This window comes from Camelus ferus, chromosome 28, assembly GCF_009834535.1.
Source record: "Camelus ferus isolate YT-003-E chromosome 28, BCGSAC_Cfer_1.0, whole genome shotgun sequence".
Lineage (NCBI taxonomy): Eukaryota > Metazoa > Chordata > Mammalia > Artiodactyla > Camelidae > Camelus > Camelus ferus.
In genome coordinates, this window is record NC_045723.1 from 4,146,033 (window position 1) to 4,170,403 (window position 24,371).

The following is a 24,371-nucleotide window of genomic DNA, read 5'->3' on the forward strand; positions in this document are numbered from 1 at the left end:
CACCATAATGACATCCCTGTAGTAAACGTCTAGGCTGATCCTCCCCCTACTTTCTTTCATTGAGGCGACATTCATATAACCTACAATTAACCATTTAGGAACGTACAATTCAGTGGCATTTGGTGTGCTCACAGTGTTGTGTAACGACAACTTCTATCTAGTTCCCAAACTTTTTCGTCACCCCAGAAAAACATTATGTACTCATTAAGTATTCACCCCCCACTCTCCCCTCCTCTGGCAACCACTGATCTGCTTTATGACTCTATGAAGTTGCCTGTTCTCGATCTTTCATATAAAAGGAGTCATACAATATGTGACCTTTTGAACCTGGCCTCTTTCACTTAACATGATGTTTTTGAGATTCGTCCCAGTTGTAGCATGTGTCAGTACCTTGTTCCTTTTTACAGTTGAATAATATTCCATCATATCAGGCAGATAGGTTTCTTTTTTTTAAGAAAACTAGCATTTTCTTGTGAAGTCATGCCGTCCTATCTAATTTGTTTTGCCCCAGGTCATGTAGGGAAGTAGCAGTGGAGCTGGCCTTCTGGCTCCTAGATCTTCACTTTTCCTTCTAGAACACATTCCTTTTTCTAAACCAGAAACGATGATCATTCTGATTGGTTTTCCAAAAACTTACTAATTTTCCATTGGCTCACATTATGAAATAAGAACGCAAGGGGTGCATACAAGATCTACACAAGGAAAAAGACAAAACTCCGATGAACAAAATGAAAGAAGTATAGGCTGAAGTAGAGACAGAGATATCCCATGTTCATGGATAGGTCCTTCTTGTCTTGTCTGGACTCATTCATGGATCTGAAGTCAGCTCTTCTAACCCTGACGGGGCTCTTCCACATGTTTAGGGGTTGCCTGGAGGTAGGCTGGGCTATGATGGCCTTGGCTGAGACAGTTGAGTTCTCTTCACTTGTCTCTTACTTTATATAACACCCCCCACACCCCCCAAGTAGGCTAGCCCAGGCATGTTGTTGGATTAGCTCAAGCATAGTCTCAGAGGGATTTCAGAGGAGCAAGAGAGCAAGGAAGTGCACAAGCACTTTTCTGAGCCTCTGCTTCTCTCAAAGTGACCAACATCTCAATGGCCAAGGCAAGTCCCACGGCCAAGCTCTGATTGAAGGGTTGGGGAAATATGTTCCACTCCTTTACGAGAACTGCAGTGTCAAAGCACAGGGATCAAGGAGAGGTCAAGAGAAGGGGCCATCAGCACAATCAATCTAACACATGCATCATCTGTAAGTAGAGATAGTTCTACCCGTTTCTTTCCAATTTTGATTTCTCTAATTTCATTCTCTTGCCTAATTGCATTGGCAGACTCCCCCAGCACAGTGTTTAACAGCAACCTCTATGGTGGTTGTTTTCAAAGAGCCAACTTTTGGGATTTACTAGTTACAGTTTTTCTATTTTCAGATTCCTTTTCTGCTTTTCTTTTAATTATTTTTTTTCTCTTTTTCTTTAGTTTAATTTTTTTCCCTCTGATTTCTGTGGTCAGCTGCAATTTCTGCTACCCTAACCTGATCCCTTTACCTGGCCTATACATTCATCTCTTAGCTGCTGTCAATGTTGGCTGGCATCAAGTCACTTCTGAACTTGGATTTGTCCTTGACCAATGGGAGTTACCTTCCCAGGGAATGTCTGAGGTTGTGCTTTCTCCCTGAGCATGCCCGTGGCTACTGACCGACTGGCAGAGTGGGACAAGTCTGTGGTGCGACTTGTACCCCAGAGCTCCCCTGCTGGATCAGGCTGAGGCTGGATTTCAGCTGAGCCCACATCTTTGCAAGATCCCTGGCTGCCTATGTGATGGGGAGGCCTCCTGTCCCAAATGATGCCGGGAGTCCTGCTGCGCATCCACACTGCCAGTTGCCGACTGCCTGCTTCCCTGTCTGCACACCCAAAGACGGTCTGTCATTCGCCCAGCACCTCCATCCAGACCCTTTTGCATCCTTCAGCTAAGAAGAGTAGGCTTTTCTTGGAGTGTGTTTTGTCTAAGTCTGCTGGAGATTCTGGGTTGGAAGATTCAATAGCATCTTACCCAGAGAATTTGCTGGCATGTCGTTCCTCAGGTCCTGAGTTCCCCCAGGGGGTTTGCCTTCTTCTTTGTACTTTTTGGAGTCTTCCTACGCTTATTTATTGTGTAGTGTCCAGGGTTTCTTAGTTGTGAGGGAGGACCTGGGAGGAATTGGGCTATTGCATCTTGGCAGAACCAGAAGTCCTCCATGATACAGTATTTCCACCAATGGACACAAACAATTGGAAGAGCATAGACAATAGTAAAATATAATCAAGTAATTAGGAAGTGATGTGCTTTGAGTGCTTATGACCTTTATTTTAAAATATAATTTCTTCTAGTGTAACTTTGTATAAGTTAATTTTCGATAATGGCTGTGTTTAACAACCAGTTTACAAAAATTCTTTCACATTTAACAGTTGCATCTCGTGCTCTGATACAAGCTGGCTCCAACACTCCACTGGTTTTATTTAATATGTAGATAATATTTGGCCACAATTTTTATTTGGTGCAAGATGACTTTTTTTTCCCTTGATGAGTACTTTTAGTTTTTTTTTTTTTTTAATAGATTTGCTGCTCTTTTGAGGGTCATTGTATCAATTCTGTGCTAGTTTCTTTTTATTCTTTATAATTGAACATGTGAGTGAAACTGAATGATTTCTGGCCTGGCTTTTCTGAGAGGTTTCAGGGTTGGGGAGCCAGCGGAGTCCGGATGGTGAGCCAGGGTAGGTTCTTTTCACAGCATAGAACCTGTTTCCTTCCTTGCTGCTGCAGAGATGGATGCTTCTGTCAGACATGGCCCATGATTCTTCATGTTGCCCTGACCCGAGACCTACAGCTCAGGGACCTGTGGGGCTCGGGCTGTTGCCAGCTTACCGCCGGTCCTCTCCCGTCCTTTCAGAGGAGAGCTATAGGTTTTACACCTCAGCGTGCGGATCTTCCATTTAGGAAGTAAATTTTCACCAGCATTTCCTGAGATTTGCCACCATTTAGTCTTTGTGCTGTGGGATCTCTTTCTGTGGTTCTTTCCATGTCCTCCTGCCCCAGTCCTGCTTGACTCAGATGCTCTGGGCTGGCCTTACTAGTATGTTCAAATCTGGAGATTTTTCCAGACGCCCACTATTATTGAAAATAGCATTATAGCATTTTAATTTTCTGTTCTCCTTAGGGAAAATGCTGACTTCATGCAGTCATGTTTGTACTGAAATCCCCAGCAGTGGTGCTGACTCAAAAAAAAAAAAAACCAAAAAAAAACCCAAAAACAAAAAACGAACAATGGAAGAATGGGCCTGTCCTGTCTCAAGTGTTTCTGTTAGGGAGTTTTTGTGTCCCTTTAGCTTTTTTTTTTTTTTTTTTTTTTGGCAGGGAGGGGGATTATCTTTTACATTCCAGGAGGCACATTGGGTCCTCTTCGATTTTTCAGTTAACTGACGACTGGATCGAAGAAGAGAAAGCCAAGATGGTCAAGTTGGTTCTTGTTTGGTCTGGGGCAATGAGCCAGCAGGTGTTTAGGGAGAATGTCTAGATACGAGGTACTGTGCTGGTCCCCAGGGGCCACACAGGAGACAAAGATTTGGACTCTGCACCCATGCAGTTTGTATTCCGGTTGGGAGTAAACTTTACATCAGGACAGTGTGTGTTGTAGGCATGTCCTGGGGGCATCCATGGGGACACTGTCTCCAGGATTGGGTTGTGAAACTAGAGGACCTGAATGAGTTTAAGTTCAGCTGCATGGCCTGGGGCCTCCCGTGGGCCAGGCCTGGTGGGGGTGCTGGGACTGGAAAATGGATCTGACACAGCTCCTGCCCTTGAAGGAGAAGGTGGGATATGTAAGAGCAGGAGCGGCAGTTAGGATTCATGAGCACTTCCCACGCATGTGCAGGCACTGGTGTAAGCATCTGAAGTGATTGTCCTCTGAGTCATGCAGGGTCATCCTTCCCATCTCACAGGTGAGAGGACAGAGGCCCCGGGGACAGCAGGCCATTTGATGGCGGTCACGCAGTTAGTGACAGTCAGGAATCCCACCTGAGTGAGGTTTCTTCCAGCCTCCAACTGTGCTCTGCATTGAAACATTTTAGGCGGCAGCCCTCCCGTGTCATTTGAGGTTTGATGAGAAACAAAGAGGGGCTAGATGTGCAAGTGACTTATGGGGGGCCCGGGGAGGAACATCTGTGCAGTGTCAGCAGCCGGGGAGGGGGAGGCGATGCAGAGCTGCAGGAGGTGGGAGAATGTTCAGAATGTGTGCAGGCAGGGCTGACACCGTGAAATGAGGGGAGAAGAAGGACTCAGCACAGATATAGAAAACAAACGTGTGGTTACCAAAGGGGATAGCGGGGGTGGGGGAGATAAATTAAGGAGTTTGTAAAAAATCTATATGTAAAATAGATAAGCAACAAAGACCTGCTGTACAGCACAGGGAACTGTTTTCAATATCTTATAATAACCTATAATGGAAAAGAATCTGAGAAAGAATATATGTATGTATATATATGTATAACAGAATCACCGTGCTGTACACCTGAAACTAACACAACATTGTCAATCAGCTATAAGAAAGATAATTATAAAAAAGTTTATTATAGAAAAGAGAAAAAGCACAGCACAGTTGTGAGACAGTCTGAGTGGGCTGGTTGGAAGGACAGTGCCCCTGGGCAGAAGTCCCCTGTGGGGCAGGGCAGCCTGAGGCTAGACCCTTGCCATGCACTTCACCTCTCAGGGAGCAGCCTGGGGGCAGAGTAGCCTGAGGCCAATGCCAGGGTCAAATCCCAGGTATGGCAGCCGTGGGTTGCTGGGAATGCTGCTCCCCATTGTGGGTTCTCTTGATGGAAACTCTAAGTGACATCCTGGGGCCAACACGCAGGTCACCCCTTCTCCCCCATCGCCCCACCTCAGACACGTGCAGAGGAGATGTAAGAGCCTTATTTTAAGGCCGTCTTATCAGGAAGCCCTTCTTCCTTCCCCTCCACTTTGACCCCCATGTTGACTGCATAGTCTGTGTCGCACACACAGGGGCCCTCCTTTGAGTCACAATATCAAAGCAGAGCTACAGAGAGACCCAGTGAAGATGTCAATTGTCAGATCCCATGGTCCAAAGGCTCTACTCACAGTTTCCACCAATCCAACGTCTTAACACCCATTTTGTGTCCATTTGTCACAGGTATGATTTAAGTCTGGATGAAATGAGAGCTTTGACATCTCAGAGAGTGAAGTTTACCATGGGTCTCCCTCTGTTAAAACGGGCAGTTCAGGAACAGGTAAGTTTCACTGTTATTTTGGTGTAACGTGTGTGAGTGAATGAGAGAAAGACAGGTTTTGTTTTGTTTTGTTTGCATTTGTGACTTGTAGAAGGAAGCACACGAATTTTGTCCCGGGGGAAACAGACAAGGTTGTCAGTCTTGGGGAGCGCCTCCTTCCCAACCCTTGCCTGCCCCCCTCCCCGTTAACCTAATCGACACTTACTTCTCCCAAGCTCGCAGGCTAGGGAATAGGGGACTTGGCAGAGGTGATGAAATATTTGTTCACAAAATAAATATAATTTGGGGCATAAAATTCAAATATCTGAGAAATGTAATGAACTCATTTTATGAGCTTTCTTAAGCGTTTTAGACTTGTCCAAAATGGATGAGTCTTGTTTGGCTAAAAATTGCCATTCTAAATCCAGTTAAATTATTTAGTCAATTTAACCTCATTAAAAAGAAAGAAGGAAGGAAAGAATATCTGATTAGAGAATTCCTTTGTGATGCTAGCATTAAGAGCTCTGTATTTTTGCCAAGTTAAAATCCATTTCCATTTCATTTAGCTTTATGGCTTCTCTAAACCTAATACTTTACGTAGGAAACAAAATATACCCCCTGGTGAGGCCCCTTGGGGAGGGGCCTGAAGCGGGGCTAAGCTTCAGCCTGGTAGATGCTGAAATGCTGAAAATGTTCTCCAGTGAACCTGGCGCCCTCCCTGCCCATTGTACTCTTGGAGGGAGAGTCTGAGGACCAAGGCAGTGGGGTCTTCCCCATTCAGGAGACCACGGCAGGGTGGGGGGGGGCACGTTTCTCTGTGGATCAGAGCTGGTGGGGGCCTGAGGTCCATGTCTGATATTAGATCACCACCCTCCTGGCCCCGCTGGCTGGGTGTCCTGAGGAGGCAGGGACAGAACTCAGCATCTTGTCAGGAAGGGATTGCAGGCAGAGCTTTGGTCCCTCCCACTGAGATACTGCAGCCACCTCCACGAGGACAAGGATGCCACAGTTAGACAGAGAGCATGTGGAAGGAGAGGCCCACATAGTTGGGTAGAGCATGCTTGCAAAACCTGAAAAATCATTTCATACCCAGTGAAATGTACTGGCATAGGCGATTTTCAAGCTAGTAAATTGCCTCTCAGTGGAACATCCATTTAGAGATACATACAACTGACCGACTCACCAACCAGCAAACAGACACATAGAACAAACCCCCATCCCTCTGTGCTTTTAGCCACTTTCTCTATTAGACTCTGGCCTCCCAGTTCATCTGGTGTGGGGCTGGCCAGAAGGTGAGATCCTGACATGTGGGCCCGTCTCCTGCTCTCTTAATCAGCCCAACATGTCTAAGGCTTAACTTAGTGTCAGTAATCAAGACCCGGACGTGAGGGTTGATCCTTTAATGAGGTTTACCCATTGCTGCCCGACCCCTGCATCTGAAGGATTAGCCCGTGTACTCTCGCTCCCGATGAAGAGTGTTAAGCCCTGGATCCAATTATCTTCCTGTTTTCCTGGCTCCCTTCCTGGTCTTCAGCCGCCTGGACAGCTATGTCCTGGATGATTAGGTGTAATTCCTCCGGGAGGCACAAGATTGGCCCTAGACCATCTCTCCAGCTCATTCCCGTTAGTTATTTCAGCCTGTTTGGCACGTCACTCTGTGCGAATTTGCAAAAGCCCATGAACTGGAAGGAAATTAAACTCGTCGGTCGTCGGTCACTGGGGCTGTAAGCTCATCTTGCCGGGTGGGTGTCCTGAGACTGCCGCACGTCTGCGTCTGAAGGCTCTCAAGTTCCACCCTGGGAACAGCTGGAGGAGCTCGTCCATGTCCAGAAATTCTAGAAGAAGTGTTGCATGATTCATTCTGCCTCTTCATAAAAATATTGAGTCATGGCTGTACAGCCCATTCAGAGAGCGTTCCAGGTCCTTCCATCTTTCCCTGGACCCCGTTTCGGTTGCTTTAAGTTCGGGGGGCTGATCGGACTGGTGTCCAGGCAGACTGCTGTGCAAAATGAGTAATGATGGTGTCTTGGGGGACAATCGAGGAGCAAGCCTCCTCCCTTCCAGGTGTCGATGACGGACAGCCCACAGGCTAAGAATAAGCCATTAAAATGCTTCCACTCTGCCTTTCTCCCTCTGTCATCTGCAGTAGATTTGAGATGTTTCAGTAATTTAAAAAGGAGAACAGTCTCTAAGGCTGGTTGCAGAGTCACACACACACACACACACACACACACACACACACACACACTGTGAACCTCATTGCACTTGTCGGCTTCTCCTGCATCTGTTTCTAGGGACATCACATTTGTGCCCATCCACCCACTTTTTCTCCTCTCCCTGGGGATTCAGGGCTGGGTCCTGGGTAGGTGGGGTCTCTGACTCCATGAATTTCCAGATGAGGAGACAGAGGATGCAGCTGGGACATCTGCTTTGTGGCAGTGCCGGGACTGGCCTTCAGCCCTTCCCTCGTCCTGTCTGTGTGGCACTTTCCTCAGAGACACTTGTCCCTGGAAGCTGGCAGAGGCTGACGGCCTGCACCAAAGTCACCATAACCAATGCCAGCTCAGACTTACTAAATATGTATCTTGTGCCAGTCACAGCTCTGCGAACTTTATTATTTTTTATTTTTTAAATTGAAGTTTAGTTAATTTACAGTGTTGTGTTAGTTTCTGGTGTACAGCAAAGTGTATGGACACATATGTATTTTTTTCATATTTTTCCCATTATAGATTATAAGATATTGAATGTATGTGCTATATAGTAGGGCCTTGTTGTTTCTCTATTTTATATATAGTAGTTTGTATCTGCTAATCCCAAACCCTTAATTTATCCCTCACCCTGCCTTGAGAACTTTAAATGGATGCTCTCATTTAATATTCAAAACATCCCTAATGGAATTCCCATTTTATAGATGAGTAAACTGAAGCTGAGTAATTGGCTAGAGGTTGTACAACTAGTGAGCTGTGTGTGTAACCAGTGGAGCACGGATTCAAACCCAGGTGGGTGGATTTTTGAGCCCACTGACATCCAGTGGTTCTCACTCCAGGAGGCACATTAGAATCAACTGGGGAGCTTTCCAGCCTGCTGTCCAGGCTTTTGGTCACGTCAGTCAGATAAGCATTTGAATCTCTCAGGTGATCCGGTGTGGGTCCTGGCTTGAGTCCTGCTGCACCGTCCTTCTTTCCCAGAACCCTGTACTGTCTCCCCAGATTGTTCCCCTTCAGCATTTGGTTCCTGCCAATCATGGTTCAGGGATGCTCCGTCCCAGCATTTCCCTTCCCCAGGAGGGAGCCAGTGGGGCTCAGCTATTCCTGGCCAAGTGTAGTGAGGAGTGGGGACAGGTGTCTGGATAATGCAGCACCCACTCTGCCCATGACTCCTTCTTTCCGCCTCCACCATCTCTCCCATCCTGAGCTCCTCTCGTCCTCATCCCCGTGGACCACGTGGGCCGTTGTCAGCATAGCATCATTATTTTCTAAACCAGTGGTTCTCAAAGTATGGTCTGAGGACCCCTGGTGGTACCCAAGACCTTTTCAGGTACTACCATGTCCAACTGCCTGTGCGCATGGCACCAGATTTGCATCATAAGCTTCAACCAAAACAACATATGGCAACAGACTGAGGGCAGAAGCAGACGAGTCCAGCTGTCTTTTATTAAGACAGAAGCTAAAACAGTTTGTAAAAATGCAAAACAATTCCGTTCTTCTCATTGACTTTTTTTTGGGGGGGGGTTGGAAATTATGGCTATTTTTTTATGAGAATTATGTCATTTACATTAACACGTAATAGATTCATTATTGTTATTCTTAAATGAATAAGTATTTAAAAATTCTCAGCTTTAATTACTAGGATGGGAACCTGATAGATACAGTCTGTGTAAACAAAAGCTCGTTGGAATCTGTGATAATTTGTAAGAGTTTGAAGGGGTCTAGAGACCTCAGAGTTTGAGAACTGCTGATAGAAATCATCCGCTGTTTTCTCGAACCCCATTCTCAGATCAGCTTGGAGGGGAATTGGCAGGACACTGGCGGATTTGTGTTTGTATTTATTATCTTATAATTGTTATTTCCATCAGAATTTTAGATAGTGTCCATTTGGGATGGTTTTCCTTTTTGTATTTGGAGGAATATCAGTGGGTGATCGGATCTGGTTGGAGTAAGATTCTAGAGTCAGCTCCGCTTAGAAGGCATCAGGGGTTGGGAAGGCATTGCTTTCCTCATTAACCCCTGAGAAAAGTTGCAGCTTTTCCAGGAAGCAGCCAAAGTGAAGCCACTGGCGCGCAGCAGTGAAAGGGGCGAGCGGGGACTATGCCAGAAGGCTGAGGCTGTCTGTCCTGCTGCTGCCCCGCCCTCCCCGGCCTGCCCTGTTGCCTGGCAACATCAGTGCCGTGATCCAGGGCACCTCCCTGGCACCCCCTCCGCCCCCCAGGACTGGTTCCTGACCTACTTTGAGCCCTTGGCTCCACCACTGCGGCCTCGGCTCTGCCCTCGGCCCTCTGGCTTCTGTTTGTACTGGAACCCAGGCTTTCCCTCATGGGCCGCGACAGGCTGGCCCTGGCTCTGTCTTGTATGCTGCCTTTGGCAGGAGGCCCTGTCCCAGCTCCAGCCCCATGACTTGGACACCAGCCACTTGGCCAGCACTCTGTCAGGTCAGCCCTGGCCCCGTGGGATGCCGCTGAGGATGTGAGCAGAGATGACAAGACAGAGCGCCTGTTTACAGAAGTTCCTCTGGGTAGACTGGCACCTGAACTGAGTTGTCATCTGTGGTGGCCACAGGGATTACTCGAGAGGGCGTGCTAGGAAGGGAGCTGGGACCCACCCAGGGAAGACTCCTGGTGCTATTTATTTATTTCACTGTAAACCATTCTGCACAATGAAGACGTCTCATTTTAAGGAATAATTATTATTCTTGCATTGCAATATCATGTTAAAAATAACAGTTCACTTATATGTGGAATCTAAAAAAAATGAGACAAATGAACTTATTTACAAAACAGAAACAGACTCCCAGACATAGAAAACAAACCTATGGTTACCAAAGGGGAAGGGGTAGGGAGGGATAAATCAGGAGTTTGGGATTAGCAGGTGCAAACTACTATATATAAAGTAGATCAACAACAAGGTCCTATGATACAGCACAGGGAAGTATATTCAATATCATGTAATAACCTATAATGAAAGAATATATGTATATGACTGAATCACTATGCTGTACACCAGAAACTAACACAACATTGTAAATCAACTCTACTTCCATAAAAAGAAATAACAATAATTATTACTTGTTGTCATTTGCTAAGTCCCTTCTATGTGCCAACTGAGGTGATTTATTCATTTTACAATTGTTTATTGAGCATTTACTATGAGGTAGTTCAAGAGGAAGTGAACAAAGCAGGCAGTACTGGCTTTGTGGACCTTATGTTTTAGGGGAAAACAGGCAACAAACAAATAAAAAAGTACATTTATGTCAGATGGGTGTCGGTGATGCTGGGGATAAAAGTCAAGTGTGGTACATTGCGAAAGAGAAAGCAAATCTATCTCTGTTCACGGACGACATGATCTCATATGTAGAAAACCCTAAAGATTCCATCCCAAAACTGTTAGAACTGATCAACGAATTCAGCAAAATTGCAAGATACAAAATCAACCACTGTTTTCCACTGAAGTCAGTGTAAATGTAAAATAATGCACTTTCCCTTAACAGCAGAGTAAGCTGATGCATCAGGCTGGCAATGTCACTATGATACACTCATCATTACATGCTGTCAATATTGATACATTATGTGATTACACTAATAACCCGAAAAATGTCCAAGGCAACTAGGAATTTGGTAGGAAGCATGTGCTACCAAGAAAAGTGGTATTACATTTAAGGCAAGAATTTGGAAAATCCGAAACTGTCACGATACCGCAATGAAGTTGTGACTGATGAAAAATGCCATTGGACAGAGCCACAGGAATGTCACTTTTCGTCGTTCCTGTCCTGTACTTTGCTGGAGTAGTCTGGGCCCCTGGAGGGGACAGAAGTACAATGGTGACAGACAGCCTTCATGACCGAATTCTCCCAGTCTCTGCTCAGGCAGCCCCGCTGTGTGGCCCCAGCAGAGAGTCAGCAGAGAATAAGGAACAGCAGAGAGCAAGAAGGGCCAGACAGCAAGGAGGCCTCAGGCCTCAGTGAGAAATTTGGGGTTTTTTTGGCAAAGGTAACTGGCCTCACTGGAGGGTTTTCTCAGTGGTGGGTGGGGCAGGGGAAGCAGAGAAGCTCAAAGTGATACTTATTTTTAAAGTATTCTAGTACCTTGATCAAAATTCTCAAGTTGATTCAAAAAAATGTATATGGAAATGCAAAAGACCTAGCATGGTTAAAGCCAATCTAAAAAAAGGGCAAATTTGCCTTTTAGAGACTGTTTGGGCTTATAAAACCAAAAATAGGCATTTTTGTTGAATTTGATTTGTGACAGAATATTGCATCACAAGGGTCTGATATGTCAAGTGCTCTGCAGAGAAATGGAGGGACGGAAAACTACTTTCCTTCTGTTTTAGACAACTTACTAAGCAGAAATGTAAATAGCATGAGGTCCAATTTAAGATAAAATATAAGGTTGAGTCTATTCTCCAGACATTTGTAGAATTGTTATCATTTAAAATGATTACAAGCTAACATCCTGATGTGGGAACTGAGTTTGGTGTGACTACATCAAGTCTAAATGAAGGCAGGCATGCAGTAGAAACACTGCAAAAACGAATGCCAAAAAACATGTTAGTGACTGGTCGATCGTGACGTTCGGTATGCTACCAATTGAATTGTCGATATGAGACATTCTTTAATTAAGAATAATTAGCGGATGAGAAATGAGAGAAGAATTGAAGGAAAGAGAGAATTTATGTGTGGAGAGGATGTTAAAAATATGTGACAGTAAGGAAATCAGTCAAGTGAAGCCTCATCTTAGTTCTGGAACTTTTGTTCGACGTCTTGAAATGGACCGGCCCAAATGAATGCTTAAATCAACAGCCGCTCCTTCATGGCCAACTCCTACGGCTTTGCCCATTGGATCTAATAGCAAAGATCGCTGTCCCGTGCAGAGACCGGAGAGGGAAGATAATTGTCCTAAATTGTCCTAAATGTATAATGCTCCAAGAGGGCTAAAATTGGGGTTGGTTCTTTAGCAAATGTGATTGCAATTTATTTCAAACCATCGAGTGAAAAGACCACGGTGGGATACCGCTGTGACAAAGTCCCCTCCCTCATCCACGGTGCAAGTGGAGACAATGAAATAGGAAGAAAACCATGAACTGCTGGAGAGTCTGAGGGACTGACTCACTCCTGAAGGTTTAGGTTTGGCTGTAGCAGAGCAGGTGGTTTAAGGGGAGAAAGGGTTTGTTGTAATGACGTGGGGTGGGGTGACTCTTAGCAAGATCACAGGGGCACCAGGATGTGCTAGCGTCAGGTGCTCTCTGGGGACGAGGCTGGTGGTACAAAATAGGGATGGCCTGGGCCATCTGGAGTCCTGGGGCTTCCTCCAGCTTAACAGTGAGGGGCACTGAGACCTGGGGGCGAGATGGCCAAGTGAGGATCTGAAGATCTGGTTTCTGGCCGTTGCTCTACCGCTTACTTACTGGGTGACCCTGGCTGGACATGTCTTTTGACCTCCCCAAGCCTGGAGTTTTCCATCTGTTACACACACGGGATCTACACCTCTTGTCCTGCTCAGCCCCTCATGGAAAGTTGTTGGGGGGACTATGGGGACCCAGGGGCCCTCCAAAAAAGCCCCCAAGTGTCTGCTACAGTTGTTTTTTATTATTTGCTGGTCACAAACTCTCTGCTGTGAGCCAAAGCTGGAGCCAGGCGATGGTACGTGCTCTAGCCTTGGAGGTATTTTAGGAAATAATCAATACAAGATGCCCTGGGTTGGAGCCACCATAAGAGTCATAAATCTTCACAGTCTGCTGTTTGATAAAATTAATAATGCTTGAGAGAAACGTCGTAAAAACCTACGGGATGGAGAACAGAGTGTGCTTGGGGAGGGAGCCTAAGCCAATGTGGAAATTGAAATTCATCCAAGGAAGCTCGGTTCCTCCTGCTGCTGGTGAGGCAGTAACACGCGTGTACGCACATGTGCACGTAGGCGTACACACAGCACACCCATATACACTCGTGCACATGGGCAACCAGCTCCAGCTTTGTTGGCTGTGTCTCCAAAGAGACTGGCGAATCAGGAAGACTGGCATTCATTCCAACAACAACGGATAATTGGGACTTGCACGCTCAGGGCCTATGACTGTCTGAGGAAATGCCACCTGCCTCTGGAATTCTAAAGTAAGACGGTGAGTTTTTTTGCCCCGCCTCATTTCTGACTGATGGAGAAGAGCATGCTCATGTAGCCCTGGGATTCGAGGCTGTGATGCACATCAAGTGAGAAGAGGGTACCTTCTGGGCTGGGCCTCATGGTTTTTAACTTGATCAGAGCTCTGAGATGGTGCATGGTCAGAAAAGTGTGTGAAGACGATTACTCTTCCTGTGTCCAAAATGCTCCCGGACCTTCCGAATCCTCTGTCTTGACGTCAGGATTGTCACCTGGACTCGCTGATGGTGGGAGGGCTTGTGCAGAGATGCTGCGGGTCTGTGTTGCTATGTAGAACCTTGGGGGTGGCCCAGGGACAAACTTGGTTAAGGCAACGCGAGGCCAAAGGTCAGTCCGTCAGTCAACTTCCCATCATGTAAGAGCCTTGAACTACTTCGTCTGTGGTCAGAGACCAGACGGCCACGTTAAAAAAGGATGAATGCCTTGACTTCAGGAGGCCGATGGGATTATTTCTTAATTAAAAAATCGCCTTTATAGTGTTGAATTTTTAAATTGTAATTTTAACATCTGTTTATTATTTTAAAAATGTTAATTTAAAGGGTCAGAAAACCATAAGGAAATCTTGACAGTGGGTCTGTTGTGTTTTCAGGCAGAGAAAACAAAGAATTTTGTCAGTCGAAGCCTGGTCCTAGGAGAGGTCCTCTCCATCGCGGACATGGCCACAGGTGTGAAGGTGAGAGGCCCTGGGCGCCCCACTGCCCTTTGTGAATGGGTAGTTTTGAGTGGGAAGGAGTAAAAAAATACTCTGTAGGTATCAGTCTATTCCCAGAATAGATGTTTGTATAATGGTACACCTTCCAACTCATCCCCCTGACTTCCTTTTCAACTATGATTCAACCCTGTATTTGCTTCTTTTTCACTTTTCTTTTTGTAGAGTTTTATTGCTTTTGTGTCAGTCAGTTATTTTCCATTATTTTAATTTGATAGAAACAATATCATAATCATTCGTGATGTACCTTCTTCACCTAAATATTATCACTAGGATTGGTCCATGTTGTTGTATGCTGCTGTGTTCATTCCTATTTATTTATTTTTTAATCTTCTTATTTTGAAACAATAATGCTTACGGGAAGTTTCAAAAACAGTCATTTGACCCCTTCACCCAGTTTCAGTGGTGACACCTTAGTGGTGGTGACACCTTAGGTAGCTGTAATGCAGTATGAAATCAGAAGATCAGCATTAGTGCACGGTACTGTTAACTAGACTACAGAAGTTGCTCAGACTTCACTAGGTTTTGCATGCACTCATTTGTGTGTGTGTGTGTGTGTGTGTGTGTGTGTGTGTGTGTGTGTATAGTTCTGTGAAGTTTGGTTCCCTATAGAGTGTCATGCCGCCACCACCACAATCAAGGTGCAGAGCTGTTTCTTCATCACAAAGAAACTTACACGGATAAGAATTTTCAGTTGCATCCAGCCCCCACCCCATTCCTGTCCTTTGGCGACCACGCATCTATTCTCCACCTCTCTGATTTTGCCATTCTGAGAACAGTATGCAAATGGAAGCTCATTGGTTTTTGACGACTGAGTCATACTTCGTTGTGTGAATGTGCCCAGCACTTGGCATTCTTAGATTTCTCCATTTTCGCGGATCGAATGGGTATAGAATGGCCTCACACTGTGGGCTTGCTTTGCGTGCACCAGCAAACCAAGGGCGGTGAACAGAATAGCTCCAAGGGCGAGACTGCCCTGGCCCCTCCTGGTGCCCTAGGTCTCCCAGCAGACATGTGGCCCCGCACGTGCCCTCCTTCCCTGCCCTGGATGCCACTGCATCTCAAAGTAAGTCCCTGTGTGCAGACGCCCAGTCCTGACGTCCCCAAAGGGGAGAAGTTATAATTAGAACGTGAAGAGGGAAGGATCAGACAGGAAGCTGGGTCAGTCATTATCACTGATGAGTCCAAGATGGAAACGGTTTCTGTTCTGCGGGGTGGACATGAAACAATGTATGGGAAATAAAAACAAAGGAATCTGTGAGTGTCATCCCCGGGGTAAGGACGCCCACCATTACGTCCTTTGGGGGAAACTGGTCTCTCCTCTCCCGGTCTCCTGGCTGGGTTAGCTGTGGCTTCCAGAGAGAAGAAAGGCATCTGAGACGCAGCAGATAGCTCCTCCTCTGAGAAATCCCGGAGGATCCTGGTCTAGACTCAGGATGCCCAGTTGCTGCTGGTACCTTATCTCCCCCACCTGCCTTCTCTTCAGCCAGCCTCTGGCGGGTTGTGACCGTAGGGGAGTCTCCACCGGGGGTTCCAGCCCTCTGGGTGGGGAGCCTGCTCCCCTGCACCTGCACGGTCTTGTGCTGGGCCTAGTGCATAGAGTCACATAGGGAATGTTTGAGCGAATGAGGGAGGGGCAGTGTGTGGTTTAAAGCAGACTTAAGAAAGCTTCCAGCTCGTTGCAATGTGTCCATCCTGGTTCAAATGATAAACTGTAAAGATAAATTACATGTCAGTTGGGGGGATTTGAACATTGGAAATTTGACAATGTTAAAGAATTATTATTATATTTTACATGGAATAATGATTTTGGGGTCATGTTTTTAAAAAGAGTTTATCTTTTACAAGGTATACAGGGAATACTTAGGGATGAAATGATAGATGTCTGGGGTAAACCTAAAGGTGACCTGGGGTGTAGAATGGGAGACTGAATTGGGGGAAAGATGACTAAAACGGACCACGAGCTGGCCACCATTGAGTTCACTGCATGCTTCTACTTTGTTAGAGATTTTCCACAATAAAAAAAAACTTAAAAAAATTTCACTCCTGAGTATCCTGGAAGGAAATTTGAATAGATTTAAAGAAGGAGAGCTTTATAAATATTTCTCTGTTCACATCAATCCTCTGCGTAAAACCCGTCTCTATTGTGCTTCAGAGAAACCCTCCAGTCCTTGGTGTGGTCCACGGGTCCTCTCCAGACACTTTCTGTGCCTGGAGATGTGCATCTCGGTCTTCTCTTGGTCCTCCCTGTCCATGTGTGGACCACTCATGTTCTCATCCTGGAATGATCTTTTCCCGTCCTTCACCTGCCTGACACCTGCTTATTCCCCAAGTCTCAGCTCAAGCGTCCTTCCTTCAGGGAAACCTCCCTCAGGCCTGCAATTTAAATCCCATCTGCATGTTGTCATCCATTTTTGTACCTTTTTTTAATGGCTGTATTCTGTTATAGCCTGTCCCCATTTTGAATTTATGGATTTATTCACGAGGCTGTGGTATCTCTCTTAGCATCACTAGAGGGAAGACTCCTTGAAGACTGTGTCCTTCCACATTCTTGGTACACAGGAAGCATCAACACATGAATATTACGGGAACACATAGAATCAGAACAGCATGGCAGTTACTCAAAAGGGTAAACATAGAATTACCGTATGATCCAGCAGTTCCACTTCTAGGTTTGTACCACAAAGAACTGAAAACAGGGACTCAGATACTTGTTTGCCAGTGTTCATTGCAGCATTATTCACAATAACTAGTTGGGGGAAAGAAACAAGTGTCCATCAACAAATGAATGGAAAAACAAAATATGATCTATACATACATACCACGGAATATCATTCAGTCCATAAAAAGGAATGAAGTTCTGGCACACGTTCCAACATTGATAAATTTTGAAAACATGACTCTAAGACATTGCATGATTCCACTTGTATGAAATTTTGAGAATAGGCAAATGTATAGAGATAGAAAGGCGGTTAGAGGTTTCCAGAGGCTGGGGGAAGAGGAGACCGTGGGGAGTTATTGGTTAAGAGGCACAGAGTTTGTTGGGGGTGACGAGAAAGCTTTGGAATAGAGGTGACACGACACTGTTAATGTGGTTAATGCCACTGAACTGGACACTTCAAGGCGGCTAAAATGGCAAACTTTATGTTATGTGTACTGTACCACAATAAAAAAAATCTTTAAAATGTAACAAAAATTAACCCTGTTTGCTTTCCCACACACCAGTCCTTGCAGGGGAATTTTCTTTTCTTGTGCTTGGACATCCTAGACAGTCAGAGGGATGTAGGCTGTGTCCCCGCATCCAGCCCAGGCCACAGCTGCCTTTCCTGTTGGTGGTGGAGGGAGACATCCGGGGATGGGACGCTGGGGCACTAGGAACAGTTCTGTGAGGTCTGGGTTGGTCATGACCTCCCAAGATCTCGGGGCCAGCCCAAAGCCCCTGCTGGCTTTCCTGTACATCTTCAGGCGGCCTGGCCGTCAACCTGAGCATCAACTTAGGAGTCATCTGAACCCCCTTTCTCTCTCCCTCCAGGTCCTGTTATCCTAAGACTCCAGGTGTCCCTAAGAGCTTTGGACAAACACAGTTGTGCTCACACAGCCAAGTGCTGTCTGAGCCCGGGGCTGCTTGGAGAGCGACTTGCAGCAAGGAGTGGGGGCTGGAAAGGGAGGGAGGTGCCAGGGAGCTGAGGGCTTTGAATCCCCACTCCAGCTTGAGAGCCAGCTCAGGGTCTCCTGCCAAGCAGGCTGATGCAATCTGGAAGGACGCCACAGCCAAAGGGAACATGATACGCTTCCTCTTCTCTTTCCCCGTGACGGCTCCCTTTTTCCTGATTCGAATCGCCTCACTCTGTCTTGGTTTGCTTGAGTTGCAACGGTAAAGCCCTACAGATCGGGAGCTTAAACAACAGAAGTTTGTGTTCTGACAGTTTTGGAGGCTGGAAATCCAAGATCAAGGTGCCAGCTGATTCGGTTCCTGGCGAGGACCCTCTTTCTGGCTTGTAGACAACCACCTTCTCCCTGTGTCACACATTTTGAGGGTGAAGGGGAGACACACAGAGCATGTGCTCTGGTATTATAAGGGCACTAACCCATCCTGGAGGCCACATCCTCACGACCTCATCCCCGGGGTCTCATAGCCTAACACCACCACGTTGGGGGTTAAAGCTTCATCATACAAATTGTGGGCAAAGACCCAGTTTGTTCTGTGTCACCAGCCTTTCTGGGGTCACCATTGTCTCAAAAACCACTTGCAGGGCCTCAGCATGTCCCATCTGCTGTTGAGATGAAAAGAATCTGAACGCACTGGAAGGCTCTTTAGGGGACCCGCCGTCTGACTGCTGTGTGGGAAGGACCTGGCTTCCTGAACACGAGACAGACCTCACGGGTCCGTGGCGTCAGGGGGACAGTCAGAATGGTGTGGGTTCCGTCCGCAGGGTTTCCCCGCCCAAGTTCTGGCACGTTCCGTCAGACACCTGCAGCTTCGCTTTCCTTGCTGTGAAGACGGTGCTGATGCCCGTTCACAGGCTGGTTCAGGTTTATAGTCCTGGGGCTCAGGAGGAGCTCCAGGCCGTGCCTGGCAAGTTACAGAGGCTCGATTAGTGGGTAAATTGGGGGGGGGGGCTGCACCCTGAGACGTGGCTGGAGCCCTGCCCCACGTTTTCCAGGTAGTGGCTCAGTTAATGGATGGAGATGAAGTCAGCCTGCGTTCCCGGCTCCAGCCCACCGGCTTTCCCTGCCGCCGAGGGGCGGTCCTCCTTCTGGTCACTATTTGGAAGCTGAGAGGCCCAGCTGGAGGCCGCGTCCTTGGGCCCCGTCTGCCTGTCCGGACCGCAGCTCCCAGCCCCCGGGCAGCTCCGGCTGTGCCCTCTGGAGGCTGCTGCCAGCCCTCCCTGGGCGTGGTGTGGTCATTACCCCCTGCACCTGACCCTGCAGCTGTCCCTTTGCTCCTCCAGGTAAGTGAGAAAGGAGAGGGGGAGCTTCCCAAGGTGTGCGTGTGGTTAGAGTTTTCCTTAGATGTCCGCACGCCTCCCCGTTTTTACTTCCTTGCTGCTGCTTTTCCCAGTCTCTGTGTCCTGTCCTCCGAGTGGGCCGGGGGCCAGCGGGCTCGCCGGGCAGGGAGGACAGCACTGGTCACAGTGCCCTCTGAGCTCTTCTGTCTTTGCGGTCATTCCCCTGCTACCTTCACTCAGCCCTGCTCAAGCTACCCTCCCTCCTCCTCTTCCTCCATGTCAGCGACACTTTTCCAGGGTTTGGAAAAGGCCAGGTACCGCGTCATTGCCCCTCAGCGGGTCCTTGCAGCTGTTGGCATGAGGCAGCTTGAGGTTGAATCCCAGCCCTGCACACTTTCTCAGGTGTCGCCGTGGGCAGGTCGCTTCCCTCTCCTGAACCTCAGTGTCCCCATTGGTCAAGTGAAGGGGACGGTGTTTTCTTCCCAGGGTGGTTGTGAGGGTCCGTGAGCTCGTGTGTGTGGAGGTCAGAGCCTGCAAGGTGGGAGGGCTTAGTAAGTGGGGGCCTGTCATTCACTGCCTTTGTCAGATGGGGAAACTGTGGCGACTGTGTCCCTGTGTCATTGCCCGAGGTCCCCCAGCCGGTGGGCAGCTGAGCTGGGATTTGATCCCTGCCTGTCTCATCCGGAGCCGAGTGCCTGCTCATTTTACATCCTCGCTTCTCCCACGAGTCTTCCTGTTGGTGGACTGTTTCTTGTGGTACGACTCACCTGTGCAGGCTGCAGCCAGCACCCGGGGTGGGTGCACACCTCCTCTGTATCAGACCCCGAGCAGACAAGGCAGGAATGCACATTCATTTAATGGGGTGAACGGGGCGGCCTAGGGGATGGAGGACTCCCTCTCCAAGGAGCGGGAGCTGTGAGCCGCATCTGCCCCGAGGAGCTGGGGCTGGACCGGCTGCGAGGAGAAGGGTGTGGATGTCACTCGTGGGGTGTGTATAAAGCCTCATGAGCTGACTGGTGCTCCTTGAATGGGGTTTGACCAGTGGGCTTGGTCATCATAAAACTGTTGACCCTTGTTAACAGTGGCCTGTATTGTCCTTGTTTTCAGTGTGGAATAATTTATTGGCTATTTGGTGGTGCCGTCAGGAATCTCGGAAGCCCGGGACACGTAATGAAGTGGCTTCGGCCACTCCAGGTATGGCATGTACCTCAATAGATGTCTTCTTCCCTGGAGAGCCTTGAAAATTCACAGTAGCGAGATGTGTTTGTGTGTGATTGCAGAAAAAGAAAATGAAGCAGAGAATTAGTGTCAGCCAGAGCTTTGTTCACAATGAGAATTTCGAGGCTACCTTTTTAAATTGCATTGCGTCTGTCGTACTGTTATCACATTAGCTGTCACCAGGCTGAATTTTGTAACTATCTCCAAGTCCCCTCCTCCTCTGTCCCCAACGTTCTTAATGATCTGAGAGTCTGCAGTTAGAGCAACTGTCTGACGCTGATTTCCTTCGTTTTTTTTGGGGGGGGGGTAATTAGGTTCTTTAATTTATTTATCTGTTTTAATGGAGGTACTTGTGCGGGCTAGGCAGGCACTCTACCACTGAGCTACACCCTCCCCCCCTTTTAACATCTTGGAAACTCCAGGAGCAGAAGTACACGGGGATGTTCGCGATGACTGAGAGGGGCCACGGGAGCAACGTGAGAGGGATCCAGACGGAAGCCACCTTCGACCTCTCTGCACAGGTGAGGGGTTGGTCCACGGTTCCGAGGCCCAGGGCAGCAGGGGACTGCACAGAACGGGCTCTCCTCTTCCCGAGCACGCCTTCACCCTCTGCTGTGTGTGCTCCTGGGCTGAGGTGTTCAGATTCAGAAGAACTGCCCAAGTGCTTGAGTGGAGGTGGACACGAGCTCAGCCGTCGTGAGTCTAAGACCAGCCAACCCATACACAGCGCTTACTGTGGGACAGGCACTGCTCCGTACCCTTTATGTGCACCGGCTAACTTTTTCTTTTCACAAAAATCATTGCCTTGTATGGGTCCCGTTTTCCCCAAACAGCATAAATGATTTAGCTGCCTGGTGTGCTTCTGCAGGGGAGTTGCAAAGCTGAAATCTGATGATGAGTGGACCCTGGTGGATGCGCTGCCTCCCGGGATGGGGGGTGGGGTGGTGGGGTGAGGGAACAAGCCCACAGCAGCTCAGGCCACCGAGGGCTGGCTTAGCAGGGACTGGATTCCTCCCTCCTTGGTTTCTGAGTTTCTCCCTACATTTCCCTTTTAAACGCCAGAACGTATCGGATGAGCTCCCTCTTCCTCCAGGACTTTGTCAGCCTCTTATGTTTTTGGGTTATTTACTCCTGCAGGTTGTTTGCTTTATTTTTATGTTTGGATGGCAGATTGAGGGGCGGTATGGAGAGCTTAGAGGTTAAGGGAGAGTTTTATTTCTGCACTTCACTTGAGATAACAAAAATAAAAGAGGCCAAGAGCGCCGTGGCCAAAGCCGTCCTTTTTCGTGCTTATGGGACCGGCCATTTTGCCGGTCTTCAACAGCTAATGCTGATAGGAACTGACACACACGGTGTGCGTTATTTAGATCCAGCTTTCACGCCAGCGTTTTGGCTGATGCTGACTTTCCGAATCAAGGAATTTTGCCAGAAGTGACAAATCTCCTTTCCCAGAGTGTATCAGATGTCGATGGGGATGGATGGCCTCCTTGTGTGCTCGCCCCAACCCCAGACCTTTTCTGCCAGACCAACATTTCTCTGCCACTTCCCTTCCCACCCTCGAGGGATTAGTGTCCCCTCACCACATGGCTTTGTCGTGGTGGTCTGTTACTGCATCCAGCCTCAGAATAACTCCTTTCTTGGGGAAGTCCTGGCTGGTCTGATAAGACAAGTGTGGCCTCCAGAGTCTTCTCTTATAAAGAATCAGCTCGTCCATTTATGTTTCTGAAAAGCACAGGTCAGAAGTTTCCCGTGTGCAGATATGTCAGAGAGTGTTTTCTTGGGCTCCGAGACTGTATTTCTTGGCCAGAGGGGAAGTGCAGTCTAACAGCGTGAAATCCAAGATGATCTTTGATCAATCGCTTGTTGGTTTGGTTCAGCCACATCTTCAATACTGTCAGCGTCACTTAATGTTTGCAGTTCTGCTTTTTCTGCGTTTCTTGCCGGGACTCTCGGACCTGTCCCAGGTACCCGGTATCCAGAGCCGGCAGTGAGCGTCCGTCTCCCCTTGACAAGAGGTTGAGGGCTATCCGAGGTGGCGGTGGTGAGCGAATGGAGGAGGACCAAGAAGTGAAGGCAGGGGATGATCCTGTGCTGGCTCCCGGAGAGGAGGAGAAAGAAGGCAGAGTTTTCAGCCAAGACTGTACATAAAAGTCTCTGCATTTCACCCCCAGCTTCTTCCTGAGCAGAGTTAATTTCAGACTGTTTTGAGCTGGAATTCTTGGTCAGAATGTGGAGCCAAGCTGGATGGCCTGTCCTAGGATACTTTCCCTTATACGATAGCGTTGTATACAAATTTGCTTTTTGGTTTAAGGGCTTATACATATGAGCTTTTGTGGGGAGCCTTTTATTATTATATTCATTGATCAGGAAAATGGAGAAGCAGTTTCTGAAACAATCATCCAAAGGCATCAATGAGATATTTCTTCTTATAAAAATCAAAATTTTCTGGGCTGAAAGTCCAGGCAATGGCGGGGATAGGTCAGGGTCGCCTAGCGGTCTTGCTTGCATTCAAGTGTACACGTTTAACCTTTGGCTCGTTAGTTGCTGTTTCAACAGCAGCCCCATGCCTTAGAGACAAGGGTGTTCAAGGCCCAGGAGCAGTGGAGGGCATGAGGAACCAACTGATTGGCTCAGAAGAGGCGATGGCCAACGTGGACTCATCCAACTAGGGGCCCCAGATCATTGGATGTTCCATCCTTTCTTGTGAACCTTGCAGGTGGAGTGTTTGGGGGTGAGAGGCGAGTGAAGAGCTGAATATATCTCACCAGGGCTTTTAGAGTATTTAAAAGTCAAAACCTCGGTGTGGAGTAGTCCAGAGAGACAGAAGCTCATGGAAGAAAGAATTTATACATTTATACAGGCTCAGGCAAAGAGTACACAGGCCAGACCAGTGTAACAAAGAAGAGACCAGCAAGAAGTGAATGAACACCTTTCATGCATCAGAAAGGGGCAACTTATTTTCCTGGTTGGATCGTTCATTGAATAAAGTGCTTTCATTTGCAGTCATTTTCAGGGTTCAGGGGGGAGACGAGCCGTGCGCGTCGCGGGGGTGGCATGTTGGTGCTGAGCTGGCGGTGTGACGCTTACCAGGCAGAACTCCACGACTCTGGGTCGTCTGCTGCTTGGCTGGGAAATCACCTGATGCTTGGAGCTGCGCGATGTGGGTCTGTTTCCCGGTGCTCATTGCACGGAGCCAGGGAGTTGAAATGAGCCATAAGAAAGAACACCGTTGCTTTGCTGTTTCCGTGTAGGAGTTTGTCATCAACACACCATGTGAAAACGCTGAGAAGATGTACATCGGAAACGCGCTGCATGGGAATTACGCGGCGGTCTTTGCCCAGCTCATCCTAAACGGAAGATCTCAAGGTTTGTCGCCGACACAGAAACCTAGACTGTTTCCCTTTACTAGCACGGTTCTCCTGTGAGTATTTTGCCCTGAAAACCCACGTTGCAGGGCTGTTTTTATCTTGTGAAAAATTCCGCAGTGACTTTTATCTCCTAAATATTCACAGTGATGCACTCTATTTTTGCATTTGGCATTGTGCTCTGCTGTGGACAGTGCACACTCGTAGAACGGAATGACTCGCACAGTCAGCATTGCTGTGTGCTGTCCCAGGAAATGAGTAAAGCTTTGATCATGTCTGTAGAAAGGAGAGCTTAGTAAGTGTCCCTTCACCTTTCTCAGGGCCCCACTGTTTCATCGTTCCTGTCCGTGATGAAAATGGAAGCTTGTACCCAGGAGTGACAGCTACTGATATGATGTATAAAGAAGGTGAGTCCCTAGGTGACCCCTCTCCCACCCGCATTGACCCCGAGAAGATCCTAACCTAACTCACTAAAACAGTGACGGCAGAGAAGGCTCTGGTGTGAAAGCCTG

At 47.7% G+C, this 24,371-nt stretch overlaps 1 protein-coding gene across 1 annotated transcript in view; it reads left to right on the forward strand.

The window, feature by feature from the left end:
- The window catches only part of ACOXL (acyl-CoA oxidase like), a 281,193-nt gene that overhangs the window by 3,062 nt on the left and 253,760 nt on the right, over window positions 1-24,371 (forward strand). The window contains exons 2-7 of the mRNA XM_032469554.1: window positions 5,181-5,277; window positions 14,208-14,291; window positions 20,384-20,470; window positions 20,917-21,015; window positions 23,746-23,860; window positions 24,180-24,266. Of these exons, the coding sequence (XP_032325445.1) occupies window positions 5,181-5,277; window positions 14,208-14,291; window positions 20,384-20,470; window positions 20,917-21,015; window positions 23,746-23,860; window positions 24,180-24,266 (569 nt within the window). The remainder of the gene's footprint in view (window positions 1-5,180; window positions 5,278-14,207; window positions 14,292-20,383; window positions 20,471-20,916; window positions 21,016-23,745; window positions 23,861-24,179; window positions 24,267-24,371) is intronic.